This window comes from Ambystoma mexicanum, chromosome 12 (genome assembly GCF_040938575.1).
Source record: "Ambystoma mexicanum isolate Mex_15411 chromosome 12, UKY_AmexF1_1, whole genome shotgun sequence".
NCBI lineage: Eukaryota > Metazoa > Chordata > Amphibia > Caudata > Ambystomatidae > Ambystoma > Ambystoma mexicanum.
This window is the reverse complement of record NC_090936.1, coordinates 579981586-580001442: the sequence shown is the minus strand read 5'-3', so window position 1 is coordinate 580001442 and position 19857 is coordinate 579981586. Positions and strand designations below refer to the sequence as shown.

At 46.6% G+C, this 19857-nt stretch overlaps 1 protein-coding gene across 3 annotated transcripts in view; it reads left to right on the top strand.

The window, feature by feature from the left end:
• Window positions 1–557: 557 nt before the first annotated feature.
• The window catches only part of NUDT8 (nudix hydrolase 8), a 218523-nt gene continuing 199223 nt past the window's right edge, over window positions 558–19857 (top strand). For 2 of the 3 annotated variants that reach the window (XR_011281820.1, XM_069628918.1), the window contains exons 1-2: window positions 616–772; window positions 12459–12782. Coding sequence is in view for 2 of the 3 variants with exons in the window: in XM_069628918.1 (XP_069485019.1) it covers window positions 12475–12782 (308 nt within the window). In the remaining variant the exon portion in view is untranslated. Of the gene's footprint in view, window positions 773–12458; window positions 12783–19857 lie in introns of all 3 variants that reach the window. The other variant, XM_069628917.1, reaches the window with a different exon arrangement.

Here is a 19857-nt window from a genome sequence, read left to right as displayed (position 1 = left end):
GACCTGCACCAGAGCAAGTAACGAGCCTGCAATAGGGGAGGAGAAATAGTCTATGGGTCCAATGGCGCTACGCAGTGAGCTCTGTAGTATGCACTTGGATTGGTTTGTAAATGCAGGTCCTGGAATGTTTCCCTGGGCTGGAACCTTGTGGTGTGATAAGGTTCCAGCAGTTGAACACACACAGGATGGGAGAGCAGCTCGAACTCCTGTAGCACGAGTGTAATACTCTCGTGAACAGATAGTGGATTTATGCTAGCAAAGAACAACATAGCAGAATGTCAACGAGCCTGTGGTAAACCAACAGACTATGGGATGAAAGACACACGCTCAGAATCCATCCAGACGCAACCTCCTTCCTTCAGATACACCCACACGTAGATGCCTTGTTGCTTTCCCAAGAGCCCTCGGATGTTCCTCCTTCCGATCCAAACTCGGATGTCTCTTCTTCTCCTAAGCAGTCAGGATGCTTAAATCTAATGTTCAGCCGCATTTCCTATTTTTTCACGCTTTTGCGGAAACTCTCCCGTCTGGAAATAGTGACTTTAGTTTCACACACGATTGATCTTCTGCTACGTTTAATTGACGTGACACAAGGAACGTAACGTGCTTGAAGTCACGTGATATAGAGCAGGCGGCGGAACGTTGCTAGGGTTCGCTTCTCGGATGGTAACTCAGCGCAACAGCACTGTCATTGGCCGTACCCCCGATGCTCATTAAAACCGCTTAACGGTTATTTACGGTCCCATGTGTGACAACTAAAACCTACGCTGAGGTGCGTTACTTTGACTTCAATTAACGTCCAAGTGTTTGTGTTTTGGGAGTCTGATTTCAATAGATCTCTAAAGGTGTGAATCAGTTATCTGAAGTAATAATGCGCACTTTACGCCGAAAAGCTCTATATGGCAACTATTCAGAGTGGGCTCCAGCGTCACTTGTGCTTTGCCACACTCCCATAGCTCGCGCTCCAAAATGTGTAAAATGTGCATGGCTCCACCCACCTTACTAAAAAGACAAAATGCCTGTGTACCCAGCACATTGGGGACAATTGCATTTGAATTTGAACCTAGCACATTTCGCTTTTATTTACTTTTGTGTAATAGTGTTTAATAGTAGATGTGTGTATTTGGCCTAATAGAGATGACAGTTCATTAGTTGAATGTGATTAATTATGAAAGACAAGCAAGCGTGTTGAGGCCATACTAATGGGATAAAGGTGCTGTATAAATGACAAACTGCTACTAAATCTTATTTGCGTCACTCAACTGAAGTGTGTACAGCATTGCAATTTTGTGTTACCCTTTACTAGGCTTTCATTTGAGAATGTGTGTTCGCTATCGGTGACCTTCTTGACAAATTGAAACATTAGTAATTCAAACTACATCAAGACACGGAGGCTTGTATTATGCTCTCCTATTTTTCATTACGTGTTGTGTAGCAAAAAAACAGCATGTTGTTGTTCTTCTTCTTAATTATCGGATGCATGGGCGGACCCACGCAGGCGCTTCCCCATCCTAAAGGATGATGTGCACCAGACCCACCAATCAATACTTAGCTTACATAAACTCACAACTCCTCCCACCGCCCTGTTTGCCTCACAAAATCCAACATCACACTATTCCTTCTCCTGCCTCTCTCCCCTTCACCTCCCAGCAAAGTCTTCCCACTCACCTCAGCCACACCCAGCGCAGACAATCGAACCCTCATCAATTCTCTCTCCTCAACATGTCTCTCACACCTAAGCAGAAAATGTCCCACAGTCTCAGGCACACCACACACCGCACAATCTCTCGACTCACGTTTCCCCACTTGAAACAGGCAATCATTCAGTCCCGCATGTCCTATCCTCAACCGATTCAGCATCACCTCCTACCCCTCCTCCATTTCAGACTCCCCGCATCCACCTTCACCGACACTTTCCCACGAACACCAAACATCCACCTGCCCTTCACCCCACTCACCCACCTCTCCTGCCACTCATCTATGACCCGTCTCACCACCACCGCCTTCACCTCATCCACACTCAAAGGTAATCTCACATCAACCGCTCCCCTTCTCATACCCTCACCCGCCGCCAGATCCACTAACTCATTACCCAAAATACCACTGTGACTGGGGACCCAAACCAACTCCAAATCCATTCCCCCGTGTATGCACCGATCAATCTTCCTCCTGATGTCCATAATCACGTCCTTCCTATCACCATCCCCTGCCATAATCGCCTGCAACCCACTCAATGAATCTGAAAATATCACCACCTTATCTAACCCCAACTTGCACACCCTATCAATCGCCAATGCAATTGCCACCAACTCAGCCGTACAAATTGACACATCATTTGTCAATCGTCCCACTTTATACTCCCCAGTGCTTTCCAGATAATACGCCATACCCACTCTCCCAGACACAGTATCCTTCGAACCATCCGTAAACACCTTGCATCCTTCCTTTCCTGACACATACGCCTGGCCCAAAGCTTTGATCTCTCTCCGCAATCCTCTTTTCTTCGACACCACATTCGCTAACTCCAAACACTCCTTTGGAGACCCCATCATCTGCCTCGGCCATCTCTCCAAATCCGTATCTGTTACAGTCATCAAGTCGCCCACACCCCACTGCACTCCCTTTTCCCACATGTGAAACCCAAAAGTGCCTCCTTTCCTCCTCCACCGGTCTCTACTATAATCAAACCTCCAATTATACTTCAAGTATTCACGCACCGGATGAGCCACACTCTTAGCACTGCACTTCACCCACCATCTCATATTCAACGCATCTCTCTTCAACCCCAACGGCATCTCCCCCACAAGCACCTGAACCACATTCGCTGGAGAGGACCTCATCACACCCGAACACACCCTCAATGCCCTTGCCTGAACCCTGTCCAACCGCAACTTCTGACTTGCCTTGAAACCCACTGACACTTGACATCCAAAATCCATCACACTCAAAATTAACCCCTTATACAACATTCGTAGACACTTCTGTTGAGCACCCCACTCTTTCCCAGTCACCGCCCGCAACAAATTCAACCTTCGTTTGCTCTTATCCACCATTCCATTCACCTGCAAATTCCAGTTTAACTTCCTATCCAAAATCACCCCCAAATACCGAAACTCTTCCACGCTTTACACCCTCTCACCTTTCAAAACCAAGTCCAACCCTTGCTGCACTCTTCTCCTTGAGAAAACCATACTCACGCTTTTATCCACAGACATTGAAAAGCCCCATTTCCCACACCACTCCTCCATACTCACTGTCGCAGCTTGGAACCGATTCTGCATCAACAAAAAACTTCGCCCTCTTACCCATACCACACCATCATCTGCAAAGAAATCCACCTGACACCCGAAACCCTCCAAAGCTCGAATCAACCCGTCTACCATCACATTAAACAGCATCGCACTAATCACACTCCCCTGCGGTGTCCCATTCTCCATCTTCCAAACCTCAGACAACACCCCCCTCACTCTCACCTGAAAGGTCCTGTCAGCCAAACGCCTTAATCCACTGAAACATCCTCCCCTTCACACCCATCTCCAACATTCTCACCAGCAACCCATTTTTCCACACCATATCATACGCCTTCTCCAAATCCAAAAAGAACTCCCCCACCATCTCCCCATCACACAAAGCCTCCTCCACTCCATTCACCAACCTCACTAACGGATCTGCCACTGACCGATTCTTCCTGAACCCACTCTGAAAATCGCTCAGACACCCATTCGACTCCAAATAGAACCCCAAGCGCTCAACTATCATCTGTTCCATAACCTTACACATAACGACAGTCGGCGCAATCGGCCTATATGACTTACACTCCGTCGGGACCTTGCCACTCTTCAAAATCGCTACCACAATCGCTCTCTTCCATAATGTCGGTAAAACTCCACTCTTCCAGATCTCATTGAACAATGCTAACACCTCCAACTTACATTCCACCGACAACTTCTCCAAAAATACATACATGACTCCATCCACCCCTGGACTCAACCACTTCCCCTTCCGAATCGCCCTATCCAACTCCGCCATAGAAAACAGCCTCATACTGCTCTTCCCAAGGCCCAACATTCGCCAACAACTCCCGCATCTCCTCCTCAACCACTCCCATACTTAGTCTCACTGCCTCCGGGAAGTTCTCTGAACTGTGCACTCCCGCAAAATGTTCCCCCAGCAAATTCGCCTTCTCCCCATCTTCATTGACCACCTCCACCCCTTTCAACAACACAGACATGCCACCCTGCGACTTCATTAACCCGGACATCCGCTTGAACTGCTTCCAAACCTCACCCACATCAGAATTACTCCCCAGAGACCCACAATAGCTCCTCCAATATCCGCGCTTTCTTTCCCTAATCACCCTCTGCACCACCGCCTTCGCCTTCTTATATGCCAACAAATCCTCCAACATTCCCGTTCTCACCGCCCTGGCCCTCGCCTTCTTACGCACTGCCACAGCTCGTGAACATTCCACCGACCACCAAGGAACCTCAACCTTCCCCCCTTCCCCCTTCTCTACCTCCGGAAATGCCGCTACGGACGCCGCTCTCATTCCCTGCACCAAATGCTCATTCCATTCATCCACCCCCCCATCCCTATCCCGAGAAACAATCAATTCCTGACACAAATTCTTATACAACTCCCAATCAGCCTTCCTAAAATTCAACCGACTTCCAAGCATCCGGGATCTGACCCCTACCTCACCCCTCACAGTCGCTAAAATGCCAGAGTGATCACTCCCCATATCCCCATCCTCACGCACCATCCAGTCACATTCACCCGCAATCGCAGCAGACACCCAGGTCAGATCCAAACACAACTTCCCAGTCCTCACATCCAATTGTGTGCCCGAACCGTCATTCAGCAAAAACAGACTCAATTCATCCGCCATACCCTCCTACAGTTCCCCATTTGCATCCGTCCGATCACTGCCCCACAACGTATTGGCACTGTTGAAATCACCACATAAAACACAAGGTCCCACATGTCCCCTTATCACTTCAGACAGCACATCCACCTCCACCACCTCACACAGATTATAATAATTCAACACTAAGACTTCTGATCCTCCTACCCGAATCCCCGCCCGATAACCTCCACTGCTCCATCTACCACAATCTCCCTTGCAACCAACCCCTTCCGAACTGCCACAGCTATACCCCCCCTCTCCCCTCCATCCTATCCTTACGAAACAACTCAAAACCCGGAATCACAAACCTCAGATCACCCCTTAACCACGTTTCCTGAATACAAACCACATCAACATTCAATTCCCCACACAACACCGCTTTCAACTCCTGCCCATTCCTCAACAAGCTCCTCGCATTCCACTGCAAAATTCTCAGGCCGACACCCCACTCGGTTTCCGCACTTTAGTAATCTTCTTGAACACATCTTCTTCCGACACATCTACAACATTCAAAAACCTCCTCCCTGCTTCCACCACCCTTTCGTAAGATTCAACACACTGACTGACAAATTCCCCTGAACCAGCTCCAGCACATTTAATATAAAACACATAAACTCAGTTTTCGGGACAACCACCATTTCTACCCCTTTCACCTCTCTCACCACTCCCTTCCTTCCTGCAGCCTAATCCACCACCGGCTCTCTCCTACACATTTCACTCACTACTCGAACCGGTTTCACCTTAGCCACAGCCTCCGCATAAGATAAACCTTCCTCAGCCCTCACCTGCACCACCTCTCTCGCCACTCTTTGACTCTCACACCCCCTAAATGCAGTAGAGTGCCCCCCCTAAAATTCACACACTTCTCCGGAGTTTCCACCTTACATTCTTTAATATCATGATCTCCACCACACCTCCCACAGTGCCTCTCATTCCTGCATACTCTCGCCACATGTCCAAACTGCTGACACTTATAACATCTCAAAGGCAATGCTACATAAGCTTTCACACGAAACCTCTAATATCCTAAATTCACCACCTCCGGACACTCCGCTCTCGAAAACCTCACTGCCACAGTTGCAGACACCACATTCCCATGTGTATCTCTCCTCCCCAGCCTCCACGCCTCCACTACCCCCACCTCTGCCAGCTGCTCCTCCACCTCAGACATATTCACAGTCAACGGTACCCCATACAACACCCCCTTACACGACACACCACTCTGATCAAACACTCGCACCGCACGCCTACCCAGACAACCAACCTCCAGTATCTTAGCCTTACTATCAGCACCCATCCCCTCCACCAACAACCGACCCCCAGTCACCACTTGCACCCGAGTGACATTCCCCACAGCCTCTTTCAACCACCCAGCAATCACCATCGGATTCTCCCCCTGAAACGTTTTCCCACGACTATCTGGCTTCAACACCACCTTCCACACACTGTCATACTGCATCTGCTCCTCCCCAGGCACACCGCTTCCTGAGGCCCCCAGCCCCTACAAAATACACTTTTCCTGGGTCCCTGACCCTGAAATATCCCTAACCGTCCCCCCACCATCATTCTTTTGTGGAGACCTGCTGCGATGCTGCCCCTCATTTTCCCGCTTCCCCCCTCCAGAGATGTAGACTTCACAGTCAGTGTCCTCCCCCTTTTCTCACCTTCCTCCACCCCTCCCTTCATTTCAGCCTTCCCACCCCCCTTTCCCATTCTTACCACTTCCCCCGAGCACACTCTCCCCCTGCACTCTCCTAGAGAGTCCGCTCTATTTCCTTAATCCCAGCTCCCTCCACCCAGACACCGCTCCGCCCTGCCTGGGTCCGCCCACTTCCAGAGTGCCAAAACATTTATCTCCTCACACGCCTTCCGACGCGCCTCTTTCCCGCCCACCGCGACCGTTACTCAGTGTCTATTTCTCATTAGAGAAAAAACAGCATGTTCAAACATCGTGTACCACTTCCTGCAAAGGACAGTCTTTACACATTCAAAAAACTTGAATGTTCTATTGTTCCCACATGCTCTCGCCCTCCAATCTGGGAATTCCTTCTCTGTGCTCATCCATTTTATTCTTATTTCTATGCTGCTCGAGGTGCTAATAAGCTAATTGCAATAATTTTATTCTTAAATATCCATATGAATTCGGATCTTATGTGAAATGACCTAATGTGTGTCCTCTACTTATCTGTTAAGGATATTTTGTTATTCTATTTTGTTGCTTGTTATTTGTTTTTGTTACTTCATTATTTTGCCAAACTAAAGGTCTTTTAACCTTCATGCCAGCGTTTTAGGACGCAATGTGATACAATGTAATGTGCGTCGTCTTTTACTTTTGTGTTAAGGTTATTTTTTTAACCAAAATGCACAATAAAAATAAAAAAAACGCTTGCTGGTTAAGTGGCGTAAGCGGTCACAGAGTGAGCACAACGCAGCAAACGCGCTTTCTTACAGCGCATAGCTGTGGACGTCGCAGAGCGGGGACGCCGGCGTAGGACCCCCAATACGAAGTTCCTGTTGCCGTCATTCTTGCTCCCCCGCTTACGCGCATAGTGAAGAATAATTGGGAAGAATAATTGGCATAGCATTCAGCTTTCCACGTGCCTAAGCAGGCAAACACTGATCACGAGCAGCGGCTCACACATAAGGCATCCTTCAGGCACACAGCGACATATCTGTAAGTGACACGCAGCATCACAGTTCAGAGGGCTTAAGGGCTTAAGGGACAGCTGCAGCAGACAAGCAGTAACGGCAGCCAGCAGTAGGGGCAGGCCCAAGAAACCTGATTTTGCTACAGCTGGCACAAGCACAAGCATTGGCAGCAGTCGTATACATTCTAGAGAACACTCTGAGTCAAGCAAGATTATGCAGTATGGCAGTGACTTGTCCTCAGGCTCAGAGTCTCCACGAGCAGGGCCATCAGGCTTGCACTGGTTGTCTGCAGACCAGGGGCAAATGCTGCAAACAACGCTTTGGGCAGGCATGGGGCCTATCTCTGGTAAAGCAGACCTTCTGCAGGATTGGCTCTCCTTGCAAGGCCCCAATTACTTCAGCCCATCACAAAAGGCAATTAAAGGAAGAGGTGAGCAGGGGGAAGACCGTGCAAAGATGCACAAGAAGACCCCTGTGGTGAAGAAAGCATTGAACCCTCCCCACCCAGGTTCTCCACCTACCCAACACGGCAAGCACGGCCGTTCCAAGACAAGACTTCCAAAGTCCACGAACCGTGCAGGGACGTACCGTCTGACCCAGAGAAAGAGCAAAGTTAGGGGAATTGGCGATTTCTGAGGTGGTCATGTCAGCAAAGGGATGCCTCTTCAGAGACATCTTTATTAAAGACGTGAGAAATTCGTTCAGACCTTCACAGGGTTGGATAAGGCAAAGGTGTCCTTAAGGAAGGTTTTCATCCCTAAGGTTTTTGGCTTGAACGGCAGAGGGAGAGGACGCGCCACCGGCCATGCAGAGGAAGGTCCTTGTGTAGGGGATCCCGGCGGATGGCAGAAGACTGAACCCCTTCTTTTTCAGCAGAGGAAGAGGCAAGGGTCGGGGTTGGAGAGGCACCAATGCAGGGCAAGGAAATAATACAGGTGAGAGCACAGGCTCTGGCATAGAGCACCAGCAACACGCTTCCTGTGATATGCGGCAGGGTAGCCACATGCCTGCGAGCATGGCAGGAAATCACTGGGGGTGCATGTGGGCTAACTACAGTTCAGGGCTTCCAATAAGATTTTTATGCAGAGCCTGAACAGGCAGAGCTCCCCCAGACCGTTGGTGTTCTCAAAACAGGAATAAGCTCTTATTACAGGGTTACTTGTTGTTGTGTCTGAAATCCAATTATTATACTCTGGCACTGGCAAAGTGATATCTCTTGTTTAGTAATTGTTAAGTTCCACACTTTGTTTATGTTTGAAGTAGTTGTTGGTTTTATTTTTCTAACCCGTTTTCTGGTTCACATTGGTTGTCACTCTTGTGGCATGCATTCTAGTTTGTACAGTCTTCCACAGGTTTGGAAAAAAGCAATTTGTGTTTTCTAGTGCCAACACGTGTTTCAACCTTAAGGTTTTTCTCAAGCCATTAACGTGAAATGTGTGGTCCCGGTTGGAAGAGGAGGTTGTCTGTGATTTGGATCGTACTGGATATTATCTGTGCCCGGCTGGGTGTCGTCCTCGTCTGTGGTCTCGTGGTGATCAGCTGAGTTTAGCGGTAACAGGGTAACTCTCGAAGCTTCTAAAAAAAGTGGACATCAGGTGAGTCCATTATGGAGTGGAGGGCTTTGTGAGCAATCTCTTACTGGTGCAGAGGAAAAAGAAAATAAGGCCTGTGATAAATCTCAGAGCCCTCGATTTGTTTTCCTTGTTTATCGGCACATCAAGGTGGAGGGCATCCAACTGCTGCAAGACATTCTGCAAGCAGGGGGTAGCAAATAGATCTTAGATATGCGAATTTAGCAGTTTCCATGTACGAGCCGCACCGTTTCCTCCAATTCCTTTCAGAGGGACAGGGGTGGCAGTTGACCTGGCTCCCATTTGGACTGTCCTCCGCACCTTCGTGGTTTATACCAAGGTATTATTGTTCTTCTCTGGGAATATATCAGAGATTGAGAATGAAGTAATATTCAGATGTTCCATTTCGCAAGGCCCTGTTACAGAGATGGAGCTACAAGTTAATTCCTTTTGAAGGTTGTTTAACTTGTAAGGAGCGTTCTTCCGACCTTATCACTCTCTACCAGGTTTAAACTGTTAGATGCAGAGTATGGAAGTCTTTCAAGTGTACCTAACTGCTCCTGATCCATACATACTTCCTCTTCCTCGTGACTGATGTTGACAGTTGGCATATTACGTTTCATGACCCAGTCATTTAGGTTACCTAGGCCATTATTTTTACTTTTCAACCTCCTTTTTAGTTTCTTCCTTTCCTTTTTGGTTAAGGATACCTCCACAGCTTCTGCCGCACTCTCTTTATTAGGCAGAGACCGACTCCCAGGAAGGCTCTCCATTATTTTTGTCTGGTAATTCTGTTTATTTCGCTCGTTTTTCTTCTTGTACTGCTTAAGAGTTAAATGTAGCTCAGTGTCATTATCAATCATGTTTACACTGGGAACTCCTACAGAGCAGCCTCTGTACTAGTCATTACCATCCTTGATCGTTTTTGAGGCTCTTTCCCCGAAAAACATGGGTGTCTTATCTAACCTCTGGACATTGTCTTACATTATACGTGAAGCTCTAAAGAAAAAAGAAGGGACATATATATATTTTGTGGATTTCAAAGGGGCCTTTGACACAGGGGATCGTGACCTGCTATGGGGAAAACTAAGAATGTGGAATATGACTCCCATGATACTCTATTTCATTAGGGAATTCTCACTGACAGCTAAGTGCAAATTAGGTTGGACCAAGAAGGGACCTTGAGTGACAATATTGCAACAAACTTTGGATTAAAACAGTGTTGCCCCCTGGCACCGACCTTATATAACTTATATGTTTTAGATATGTGTAACCAATTAGAAAAATTCAATAACTTAACCCCTAAAATAGAAAAGCAAAATATTGGTTGGCTGGTTTACACAGATGACACCCTTCTAATAGATAAGACTCTGATCGGACTACAAAGAAGCATAGATGTGTTATGTAACTATTCAGGAACACTAGTTTGCTTATAAATCATCAAAAACAAAAATAATGACAATTCAAACAGGAATGAGGAAAAATCTGGAATGGAGGTGGAAGATGGCTAATGAGAACATCGAGGTAGTAAGATCATATATCTATTTAGGAATGTATCTATCGGATACCCTGGAAATTAGTGAAATAAAAAGACAAACAGCAGTGAAAATGGAAAGGTCACTGGCAATACTGAACTTTATTAAGAACAAAGGTGGTTTTTCCATAGAAGGCTTCCTAAAAATGTATAAAACCTGTTCAATCCCCAGTTTCTGCTATGAATTGGAAATTTACTCCATGAAAGAGACTGAGTGGATAATCAAAATTGAGGGAAAACTGTGGAGAAGACTCTTGAGCCTTCCAAGAAAATGCTACACGTGAGGGCATTCATTGTGAATAAAGAATGATCTTGCTGAAAACACAATGTAAAATTGCTATGGGCCTATTTTTCATCTGAATGATAAGTGAGAGTATCTCTCGCGATTCCATTCTCACAAAATATGAAGACTTGGTTCAGAACTGCCAACCTGAAAACCTGTTGTATGAGTGGGTCAGGGAAGTAGCTGGATTTTCTAGGGACATAGATTTTGTATACCAGAATACAGTACCCATTTTGGACTATGAAAACAAGTTGGTGAAATGTGCTTATACATGGGATTGGGATGACCGCATGACCACATTGGGGATGCAAAGAAAATTGTACATTAAACAGGGGTTTCAAGTTGATATCCCATGCAAGTATTTCACAAACCATTTTGATCACAGTGTAAGAAGATTCATCCTATTACTTAGATTGGAGCTACTACTCACACTATCCCATATTGGAGCATGGACGGACATAGCCTATGAGAGGCACATATGCCGCTTATGTGGGGAGGAGATAGAGACACCTAGACATCTCACAAAATATAATAACTTAAAGGAAGTGCATGTTAAAGGTTTCCATAATCTAAGATACAAAACAGAGAACTACCAATCGGATCAAATATGGACCTTCCTCTATTCGGGCGAAAGTATGATAATTAATTTGACCCTATATCATATGTGGACTGTAATTGATAAAAGGTTAACTATGAGAAGTGAGGTATGAACTAAGATTCTCAGTGGACACACACCACAATAATGAATAATAGGTACGCATTTTAGACAATTATAGGAGTTATATGTGATTTTATTGATGTATTAAGAATTGAGATCAATCATAGGAAATTAGGTATGTTTTATTATGTAAATCTGTTTTACTATGAAGTGTTCACTTTTTAATATATTGAAGTGTTGACTGTATGTAAATTGAACTTTGATAATGAATTGTTTTACATATTTGTAATAACCAATTGTTGTATTTTAAAGTGTTAAAAGGTTTAATTAACCAATAAAACTCACACACAAAAAAGTAATAAAAGGCTCCCATGGTTTTACATGTGAGTGCCCAGGAGTAAGAGCATATTCGTATCACTGTAAATGCCCATGAAGATGTGGTCCTCTGTTTATAAATGTATGTGCCCAGAAACTAAGGGCTCTCCTGGTAATAGCACTATGTGTCTAGAAATAAAGTTCTCCTCTCTTGCTAAATGTGGATATCCAGAAATATCTAAGTCGTTTCCCAGATTTGAGTCCTCGTAGAAAGCTTACCTTACATAATATATGTGTATCAACAAATGTCTCTTGTGGTTATAGATAAGATTAGGGTTGCTCTAGTAAATCCTGTGAGTGCCCTTCAATCAAGGGCTCTCCTTTGCTTATTCATTTGAGTGCTTATGAGCACAGAGATACTCTGTTAATTGTTGTAGTGTCCAGAAAGAAGTGCTTCCCTACCAATACATCTGCAGGAAGTTACCGATCCTTGTCAGTAGATGAACATTTCTTAAGATAACTTCTCGTGTTTCTCTTCCCAGAACGGCCACAAAGGGGATGCTGCGTGCAGTCTGCCGCTTCACCTGGAGACCTGAGCCCACTGCCATCACCAGGTGGTGTGCTTCAGCTTTATCCAGTCCAGCATCTACAGAGGGAGCCAACGATGGAGACGTGGCCTGGAATTGCATGTCTCCTGAGAACGAGACGCGTTGCCGAGGAATGCTGGAAGAACCCACAGGTATTTACCGCGCCTCGAAAGCTGGTGCGGCTGTTTTGGTGCCACTCTGCTCAGTGGGAGGAGAGCCGGCGTTACTGTACACTCTGAGGTCCAGCGAGCTACGAGGGAAACATAAGGGAGATGTCAGGTATGATTTAATTTTACTGACACTAAGATGCTGTTTACATTTCTTTTCCATTTTAAGTTTCTGGCATGGCAGGCAAATCCATCCACTAACAACTACTTGTCCTGTTCCTGCTGCACATTTTTCTTTACGAGCTCTCCTTGATCGAAATGTAAAGAAATGCAAAAAATACACTTTGGCACTCCTCCTCCTGTGGGTTGAGGGAGTGGCCCAAGTGATGGAGCTGGATCCTATGGGAGAATTCATGACATTTAAGTGATTGATTGGCTAAACGAAGCAATGTGCTAATATATTCCCACAAAACAGTATACTTTTGCAAATGGCATTACTCTAGTTAATATGTTAACATGAAGAACGTTATTTTCCACAGTACCTGTTTGTCACAGAGCTGAAGTGTTTTTTTTTTTTTTTGCCAGTTAGCCAACATATTTCACTTTTATGGGACACGGGATAGTCATTTGCCAGGCACTGCATTGATGGTACTACCTAGCAGCGATAAAATGACGGCCGCTGGCAAATTGTGTGAGTACCTAGGTGGGCATATGCTGGCAGTAACTGGTAAATGCCTATGAAAGCCACCAAACTACTGACGTTGCCATTGCTTGGTTTATACAATACTTCAATGCAAGGAACAGATGCAGGGAGACATACATTGCTTAAAAATCAAGTTTCTTAACCCGCACTTGGTTAAGACATTTTTCATTAGACCAAGAGCAGATTTACATCTGTAATGAAATAATTATCTTTCAGAAGATGTCTACACATTTCTCCCTCATCCAATCCTCAACATAGCTGAAGATGTTCTGGAAATTCCACTGATTATTGTACTAATCATTTTCTAAGCTGAACACAATCTGCATATCATCAACATAATGTTGATATAAGACACTGGATTCAAAAGCAGGTTATGCAAGGGTTTTAAGTAAATATTAAACATATGGGTGGATACGCAGGATCCCTGCGGCACACGGCAGCTTACTTGTTCAGCATTGGCTAGGCACAAGCTAATATTTATAATTTAATAAATGTTATATTTCTCAAAACTGAAGCAATACAGGTAGCAGCCCTTCGAGGAACCTTTCCGCATCGCTCGAATGTTTCATCATAAGTGAATGGTCAAGGCTGTAGTGACAGATGGCCTCAAGAACATAATGTCTCCCAAACATGGTTCACAGGTTTTTATTACTAATTTAAAGAGGGTCCAGCTAAGTTCCATCCCACTCTCTCTCGTCTTCCCCTGGTCTACTTCCACTCTAGCCATGGCTTCCCTAATCCCCAAGTTGGTCACTAGGGATCAGTAACCACTACAATCTAGAACATTGCTGGCTATAGTCGAAAGCCTAAAGGCAACCACCTTATCTATCTTAGCCCCTCCATGGTCTTTTAGGTGTTTACTAACCTGGGACCCCACAATAAGAATTGCAATGAGGATTGGTACTTTCCAACCACCCAGGTTTCACTCTATCTTCTCCCTTGCACGCTTTTGTACTCCTTGCCCTGATGTTCTGTTCTTCCTTTCCCTTTCTTCTACTCTTCACTTCCTCCCACTCTATTTCTCCCCTTCTCTTTTCCTCTGTCTGTCCCTCCAATATTACTTCACCTTACTTTTACTCCATCTACTGTCCACTACTCTCTACTATCCACCAGTCTCCTCTCCCACTACTACCCACTCCCACTATTCTACTAGCCACCCTTCTTTTACTCTCCCAATCACCAATCTCACTCAGCCTTACTCCCCTGCACTCCTGCTAAATCTCAGACACTCACATTTCTCACCAGAAACGTGCTCTCATGGCCAAGTACCACTTTCTCTCATCAACCAATACCTCACCTTGCACACTCCTGCTGAAAGGCTCGGCCACACTCCACTCCACTCCACCGTCCTTCCTCCGCTTGGTCTCTCGGTCTGTCTCCTCCTCCCATAAGCTCCCCAAAAAACCCACAGATCCCTGTTCTTCCCAGTACCTTTTCATCTCTCTCACCCCTGTTCCAATGACTCTACATGTCAGCTGGTTCCCCTAGCCAATTTCGGTCCTGCTCTCCCCCAGGGGTTGGGTTACAGAGATGGGAAATCATGAAGCGCCCCATACGTCCCACCCCTCTTTGAACGTAGGTACACCGATGTCTCGCAATGGCGGCCCGCTGCAGCAAAAGTCAATGTCAGTTCAAAGCATGTGGCAGGTGAGCGTCTCGATTGCTGATTCGCCTCAAGCAATTTTCTCGTGCTGTGATGGCTGCTGCCGCCTCGGTTGCCGTTGAGTTGCAGATGCTTTCCCTCACCACCTGAAATGAAAGAGCAAAGACTCTGGGCAGTAAAGGGTAAAGTTGTCATGGGCTGATGGTAATTCTAACCAGGCACATGTTGAAGGAACAGAGACTGCTCCCTGCCCCCCAATTCCCTTACCAGACTGGCTCAGGCAAACCACTGGTAAGCCTCCTTACCCAGGTTGATAGGAGTTCCCATCCCCTTTGACTCTGTCACAGTGTTGAAAGCATTGGATAGATTGAGCATCATGGCGAAGGTTATGGAGAAGGTTCTCTGTGACATTGATAATGGTAGGTTACGTGCCCCTGTTGATATGGACACATCATTGATAATCTCAAAGTAGCTGGTAGGGTACCATGTGTGCTTGCATCTGCAAGGTCACTGTCTTACCCAGAACCTTTAGCAGGGAGGGAACAACGGGGCTCCTCTAACTCCACAAAGTTTTGTGGTCAAGGTTAACAACGCTTTTTCGAATACACGTAGGGCGGACAGCCTTCATCTTGGATCCCATCGTAAGGACAATCTTCCTCTTCCGATTTTCAAAGAGGAAATAAAAGATCCAGAGGAAGACGCAGAACTTCACCTGGTGCCCTCCCATGCCACTCCAGTAGGAGCTCGAATTTCACACTTCAGCCCCAGATAGGAGGGGGATAATGCAGACAAGTGGATGTTGTCCACCGCGGCAGGTGGGTATTGTATTGAACTGTTACAGAAACCACCCAACCGCCCGCCAAGGCAGAGAACAATGACGGCAGAGGAGAAATGCATACTGTTAGAAGAAGTAAAAGAACTGCTGTAGAAGGACGCCATAGAGATTGTTCCAGCAAATCAGGTAAACTAGGGTATTTAGTCAACGTACTTCATTGTGGCAAAGAAAGACCTTTCCATGCTCCCATTACTAGATCTGCACCCTTCAAACTAGTATGTCGAACCCCAAACGTTTTGCATGACCACGCTTCAAGAAGTAATTCCCCTCTTAAAACAGGGGGACTACATGGCAACATTGGGTACGAAAGATGCATACTTTCATATTTCAATGCTCCCTGCGCACAGGAAATATCTGCGTTTCAAGATACTCGGAGTGCACTACCAGCTTAAAGTACTCCCCTTCGGCATCGCCTCAGTGCCAAGAGTACTCACAAGGTGCTCGCAGTAGTAGTATCACACCTGCGGATAAAGTCAATTCCTGTATACTCTTATCTCGACGACTGGCTAATTACTGGGGAATCCTCTCAAATTTGCAAACAAAACACGCAAAAGACAATAGACCTTCTTTTCAATCTGGGTTTCTCCATCACCGAAAAGAAATCAAGTCAAATCCCCAACCAAATAAAACAATTTCTGGGAGCAATTCTAAAGACAAAAGAGGGGTTGGCTTTCCTGTTAAACGAGAGAATACAAAACATGCTATTGCAGATACCTCACTACAAGACCGGTCTCCAGATAACTGTATGCAAAGCAATGCGCTTGCTCGGGATGGCCTCATGCATTCACTTGGTTCCACACGTGTGCCTGAGTATTTGTCCAATGCAGGAATTGTTAGCGAAACAATGGTCTCAGGCAAGCGGTCAGTGGGACAATATAGTGGTTGTTTCGTTAACCCTGGTACAGGCTCTTCGCTGGTGGTCCAGGGACAACCTGCTAAAAGGAGAACCCTTCAGCGTTCCACCAGCACAAGAATCCTAACTACAGACGCCTCACTCACCGGATGGGGGGTTCACTTCCTTCACTACACAGCGCACAGTCATTGGACACGTGCTACAGCCCAGAGTCACATCAATTTACTGGAACTTTTGTCAGTCCTCAAGGCTCTTCAAGCCTTTCAGCAACATCTTACGGGTCAAACAGTGCAAATCCTCACAGACAGTACCACTGCTATGTTCTACATAAACATTGACACCCTCTCAGTCTGTCCAAGCTATCTCTCAAAGTCTGTCCAAGCTATCCCAAAAAATATGTAAGTGGGCACTCAAGCGGAACACGTTCCTAACCTCTGAACATGTTCCCGAGGAACTCAATTCTCTGGCAGACACTCTGAGCAGATACCCTCTACCAGAAGAACATGAGTGGCAACTGAAGGCACGCGTCCCCAGCCAGCACGATCCTCCCCGCAATGAGAGACAATGAAGGACTCTCCCAAACTGGGAATAAGGCCAAGACAGAGTGCGGGTGAGCTTAAATGGTAGTTTATCAACGAGAATACGGCATGCAAAGAACTCTGCAAACTCCGAGAGCGCTCTGTCTGACAATAGCAAAGACAGGCGTATATATTTACAAAAAACGTCATAAAAACCTACACACTATAGGGGGCACAAGTCCAATGGGATTGGGTGGCGACGACTAACTATAGGTGCTGCTGCGATGCGGTTGGCCGTGGCTGGAGAACGTCACTGGGCAGCCTCGTGGGTTGGGCAGGGCCTGGCAGGTTGGCAGAGTTCATCCGGGCGGTGTTGTTGTGCCATCGCGGCCAGTGTCAGAGATGAATGTCTTTTCCTGACTTATTTGCCCTAGGCCATGCACACCGCAGTCATTCAGTCATTTCAATATTATCTTCTTTAGTAAATCTTCCAATAGGTTATTCTACAGGTTAATGCAACACAGGAGGAATGTACCTTGTGAGGGGTCTGGAGGTAATACGTCAGGACATGGTTACCAGTGTCCTGTTGACCGGGGCTATAGGTCGAGGGGCTAAGCTCCAGGGCCTGGGGCGGGCGGTACAGGTCTTTCTGCCTTGTTAGAAGTTGTTATGGATGTTCCGCTGTGTGTTGTCAAAGTATTGGGTGTCCTGATTGCACAGGGCCATAAGTCTAAGATGATCCGGTGGGCTATGGGGTTTACGAGGGGGTGCCTTTAGAAGTGTGTGTTCAGGTAGAGGTTTACTGCCATGCTGTAAATAATGCGGGTGGCGGGCCGTGGCCTTGGGTGCTGCAGAGGGGGCTCCAAATCTTTGAAGCGGCTCCAGTCTGGTTGGGGGAGGCAGAGTAGCGCAGCGCGGGCCTCTGCTCTCATGTCTTGGCAGCCTTCACAGGGTGGGAGGGGAACGGCCTTGCATTCATTTCACAAAGGTATCTCCCTCGTGTGTTGCCGATTTTAGGTAAAAACATCACAAACATTTGAACACTCTATAATACTTATTCAAAATCATTTTGAAACATGCATTTAAACTTTGCTGGATGTGTTTCGATTATACTCAGTCTGAGCACCTTATCCGTACGCTATGTTTTAGCAACTACAGTATTTAGGTATATGCATATACATTTGCAGTAAGTGAGGTAGTATTGGGGGTTGGTGGAGTACATAGAAAGTAACTCGCCACTGTACGTGGCGGAGGTGGCACGTGAGGGGCTTAGACATACACGTGTGACGAGTGCATTCTCGCACACTCTTCACAAGTGCCCGTGGTATGGTTACATTCGTTTTCTTGTGTACCCTAGCAGCATCAGTTCATTTGTGGAGTGGGACCGCGGGGCGTGTGGCTTTCAGTGATACTTATGAAGAATAATCCCCCGGGAATGCTTCTAACATTTGCACACCCCTGCAGCGGTGTGGGTCCGTCACGGCTGGTGTCATGTACGATAATTGCACAATTTCACAAATTTCTTTAGTAAGAGTGGTTGTATGGAGAGGATACATATGTTAAGAGTGGTTTCTTACATTCATATTTGGGTACCTGTCTGCTTCCAGCAGATGACCATTCTACAGATCTTCCCATCGCCCAGGCCTTGCTGACCGGGTCATTGTGGGAGCAGTGATACACTGCGGGAGGTGAACTGTTACAATGTTAATGTATTACGCTAGATCATGCCCGTCTTGTTCGTGGGAACGGGCTTGCAGCGGATCTACCATGGTGCTGCGGAGACAGGGAGGACTGAAACTCTCTGAAGGAGGGGGCCGCGCTGCAGCGCGCTGAGCTCACACCATCTTTAGCAGACAGAAAATGGTTTCTGAGGCCTAGCTAAATTTAATACGTGTGGGCAATGTCTTCAGCAGGTGAGCCATCCACCACCTGGGCCCTGGTGGTAGGAGGGAACGCCCGATGAGCCATGGCCCTCACCCGGGGTGGAGATGTAGGCAAGGAGGGGGGTCTTTTGGACCACTCCTCCCCTACATTTCCCCCCTTTCGTTACTTAAGTAACGAATACTTTAACTCCTCCAACCTTCTACACTCCACTTCGTCCATCACTGCCTCGTCCCATGCAGGTGTGCCTTTTATGGGCATCCATGCTCTGCACACCCCCCTTAAGCTTTCCCCTCTTCTGGCATATTCATCTGGGGTACAAGTCAGGTATAGACATCCGCCATCTCCCGCCAAATCTACCCACACCTCCTGGTACCATTCTAATACACGGGGCTCTCTAATGGTGGTGTGCCAGGCTTTATCTATGATATCTTTGTCGTGATAGATAGGCACTAGCTGATATCTTGGTGTGTCATCTGTTCCTGTTTGGACCTGTACTTCCTGCATGTTTTGTATTGTCCCACGGGTGTTGCCCATTGTCACCATCATCATTGCACCATTAGGTACTGCGTTAGCACAACATCGAAGGCCCACCCGGCACAGGCAAAAAATTAAAAGAAGGAACACCACAGCTGGCATCAAAAACTTCACAGTTGTTCCAAGCCATGAGGGGACCCAGGAGAAGATGTTATCGAACCATGTACTCTCTTCTGCTCCGCCTTCTATTTTCATTTTTTCTCCCAGCTTGTGGACTGCCTCGATCACATGGGACAGGGAACCATTTTCTGCGTCTTCGGAAGGTACGAAAGTGCAGCAGGCACTTCCGATTTTTCGGCAAACACCTCCATCCATCG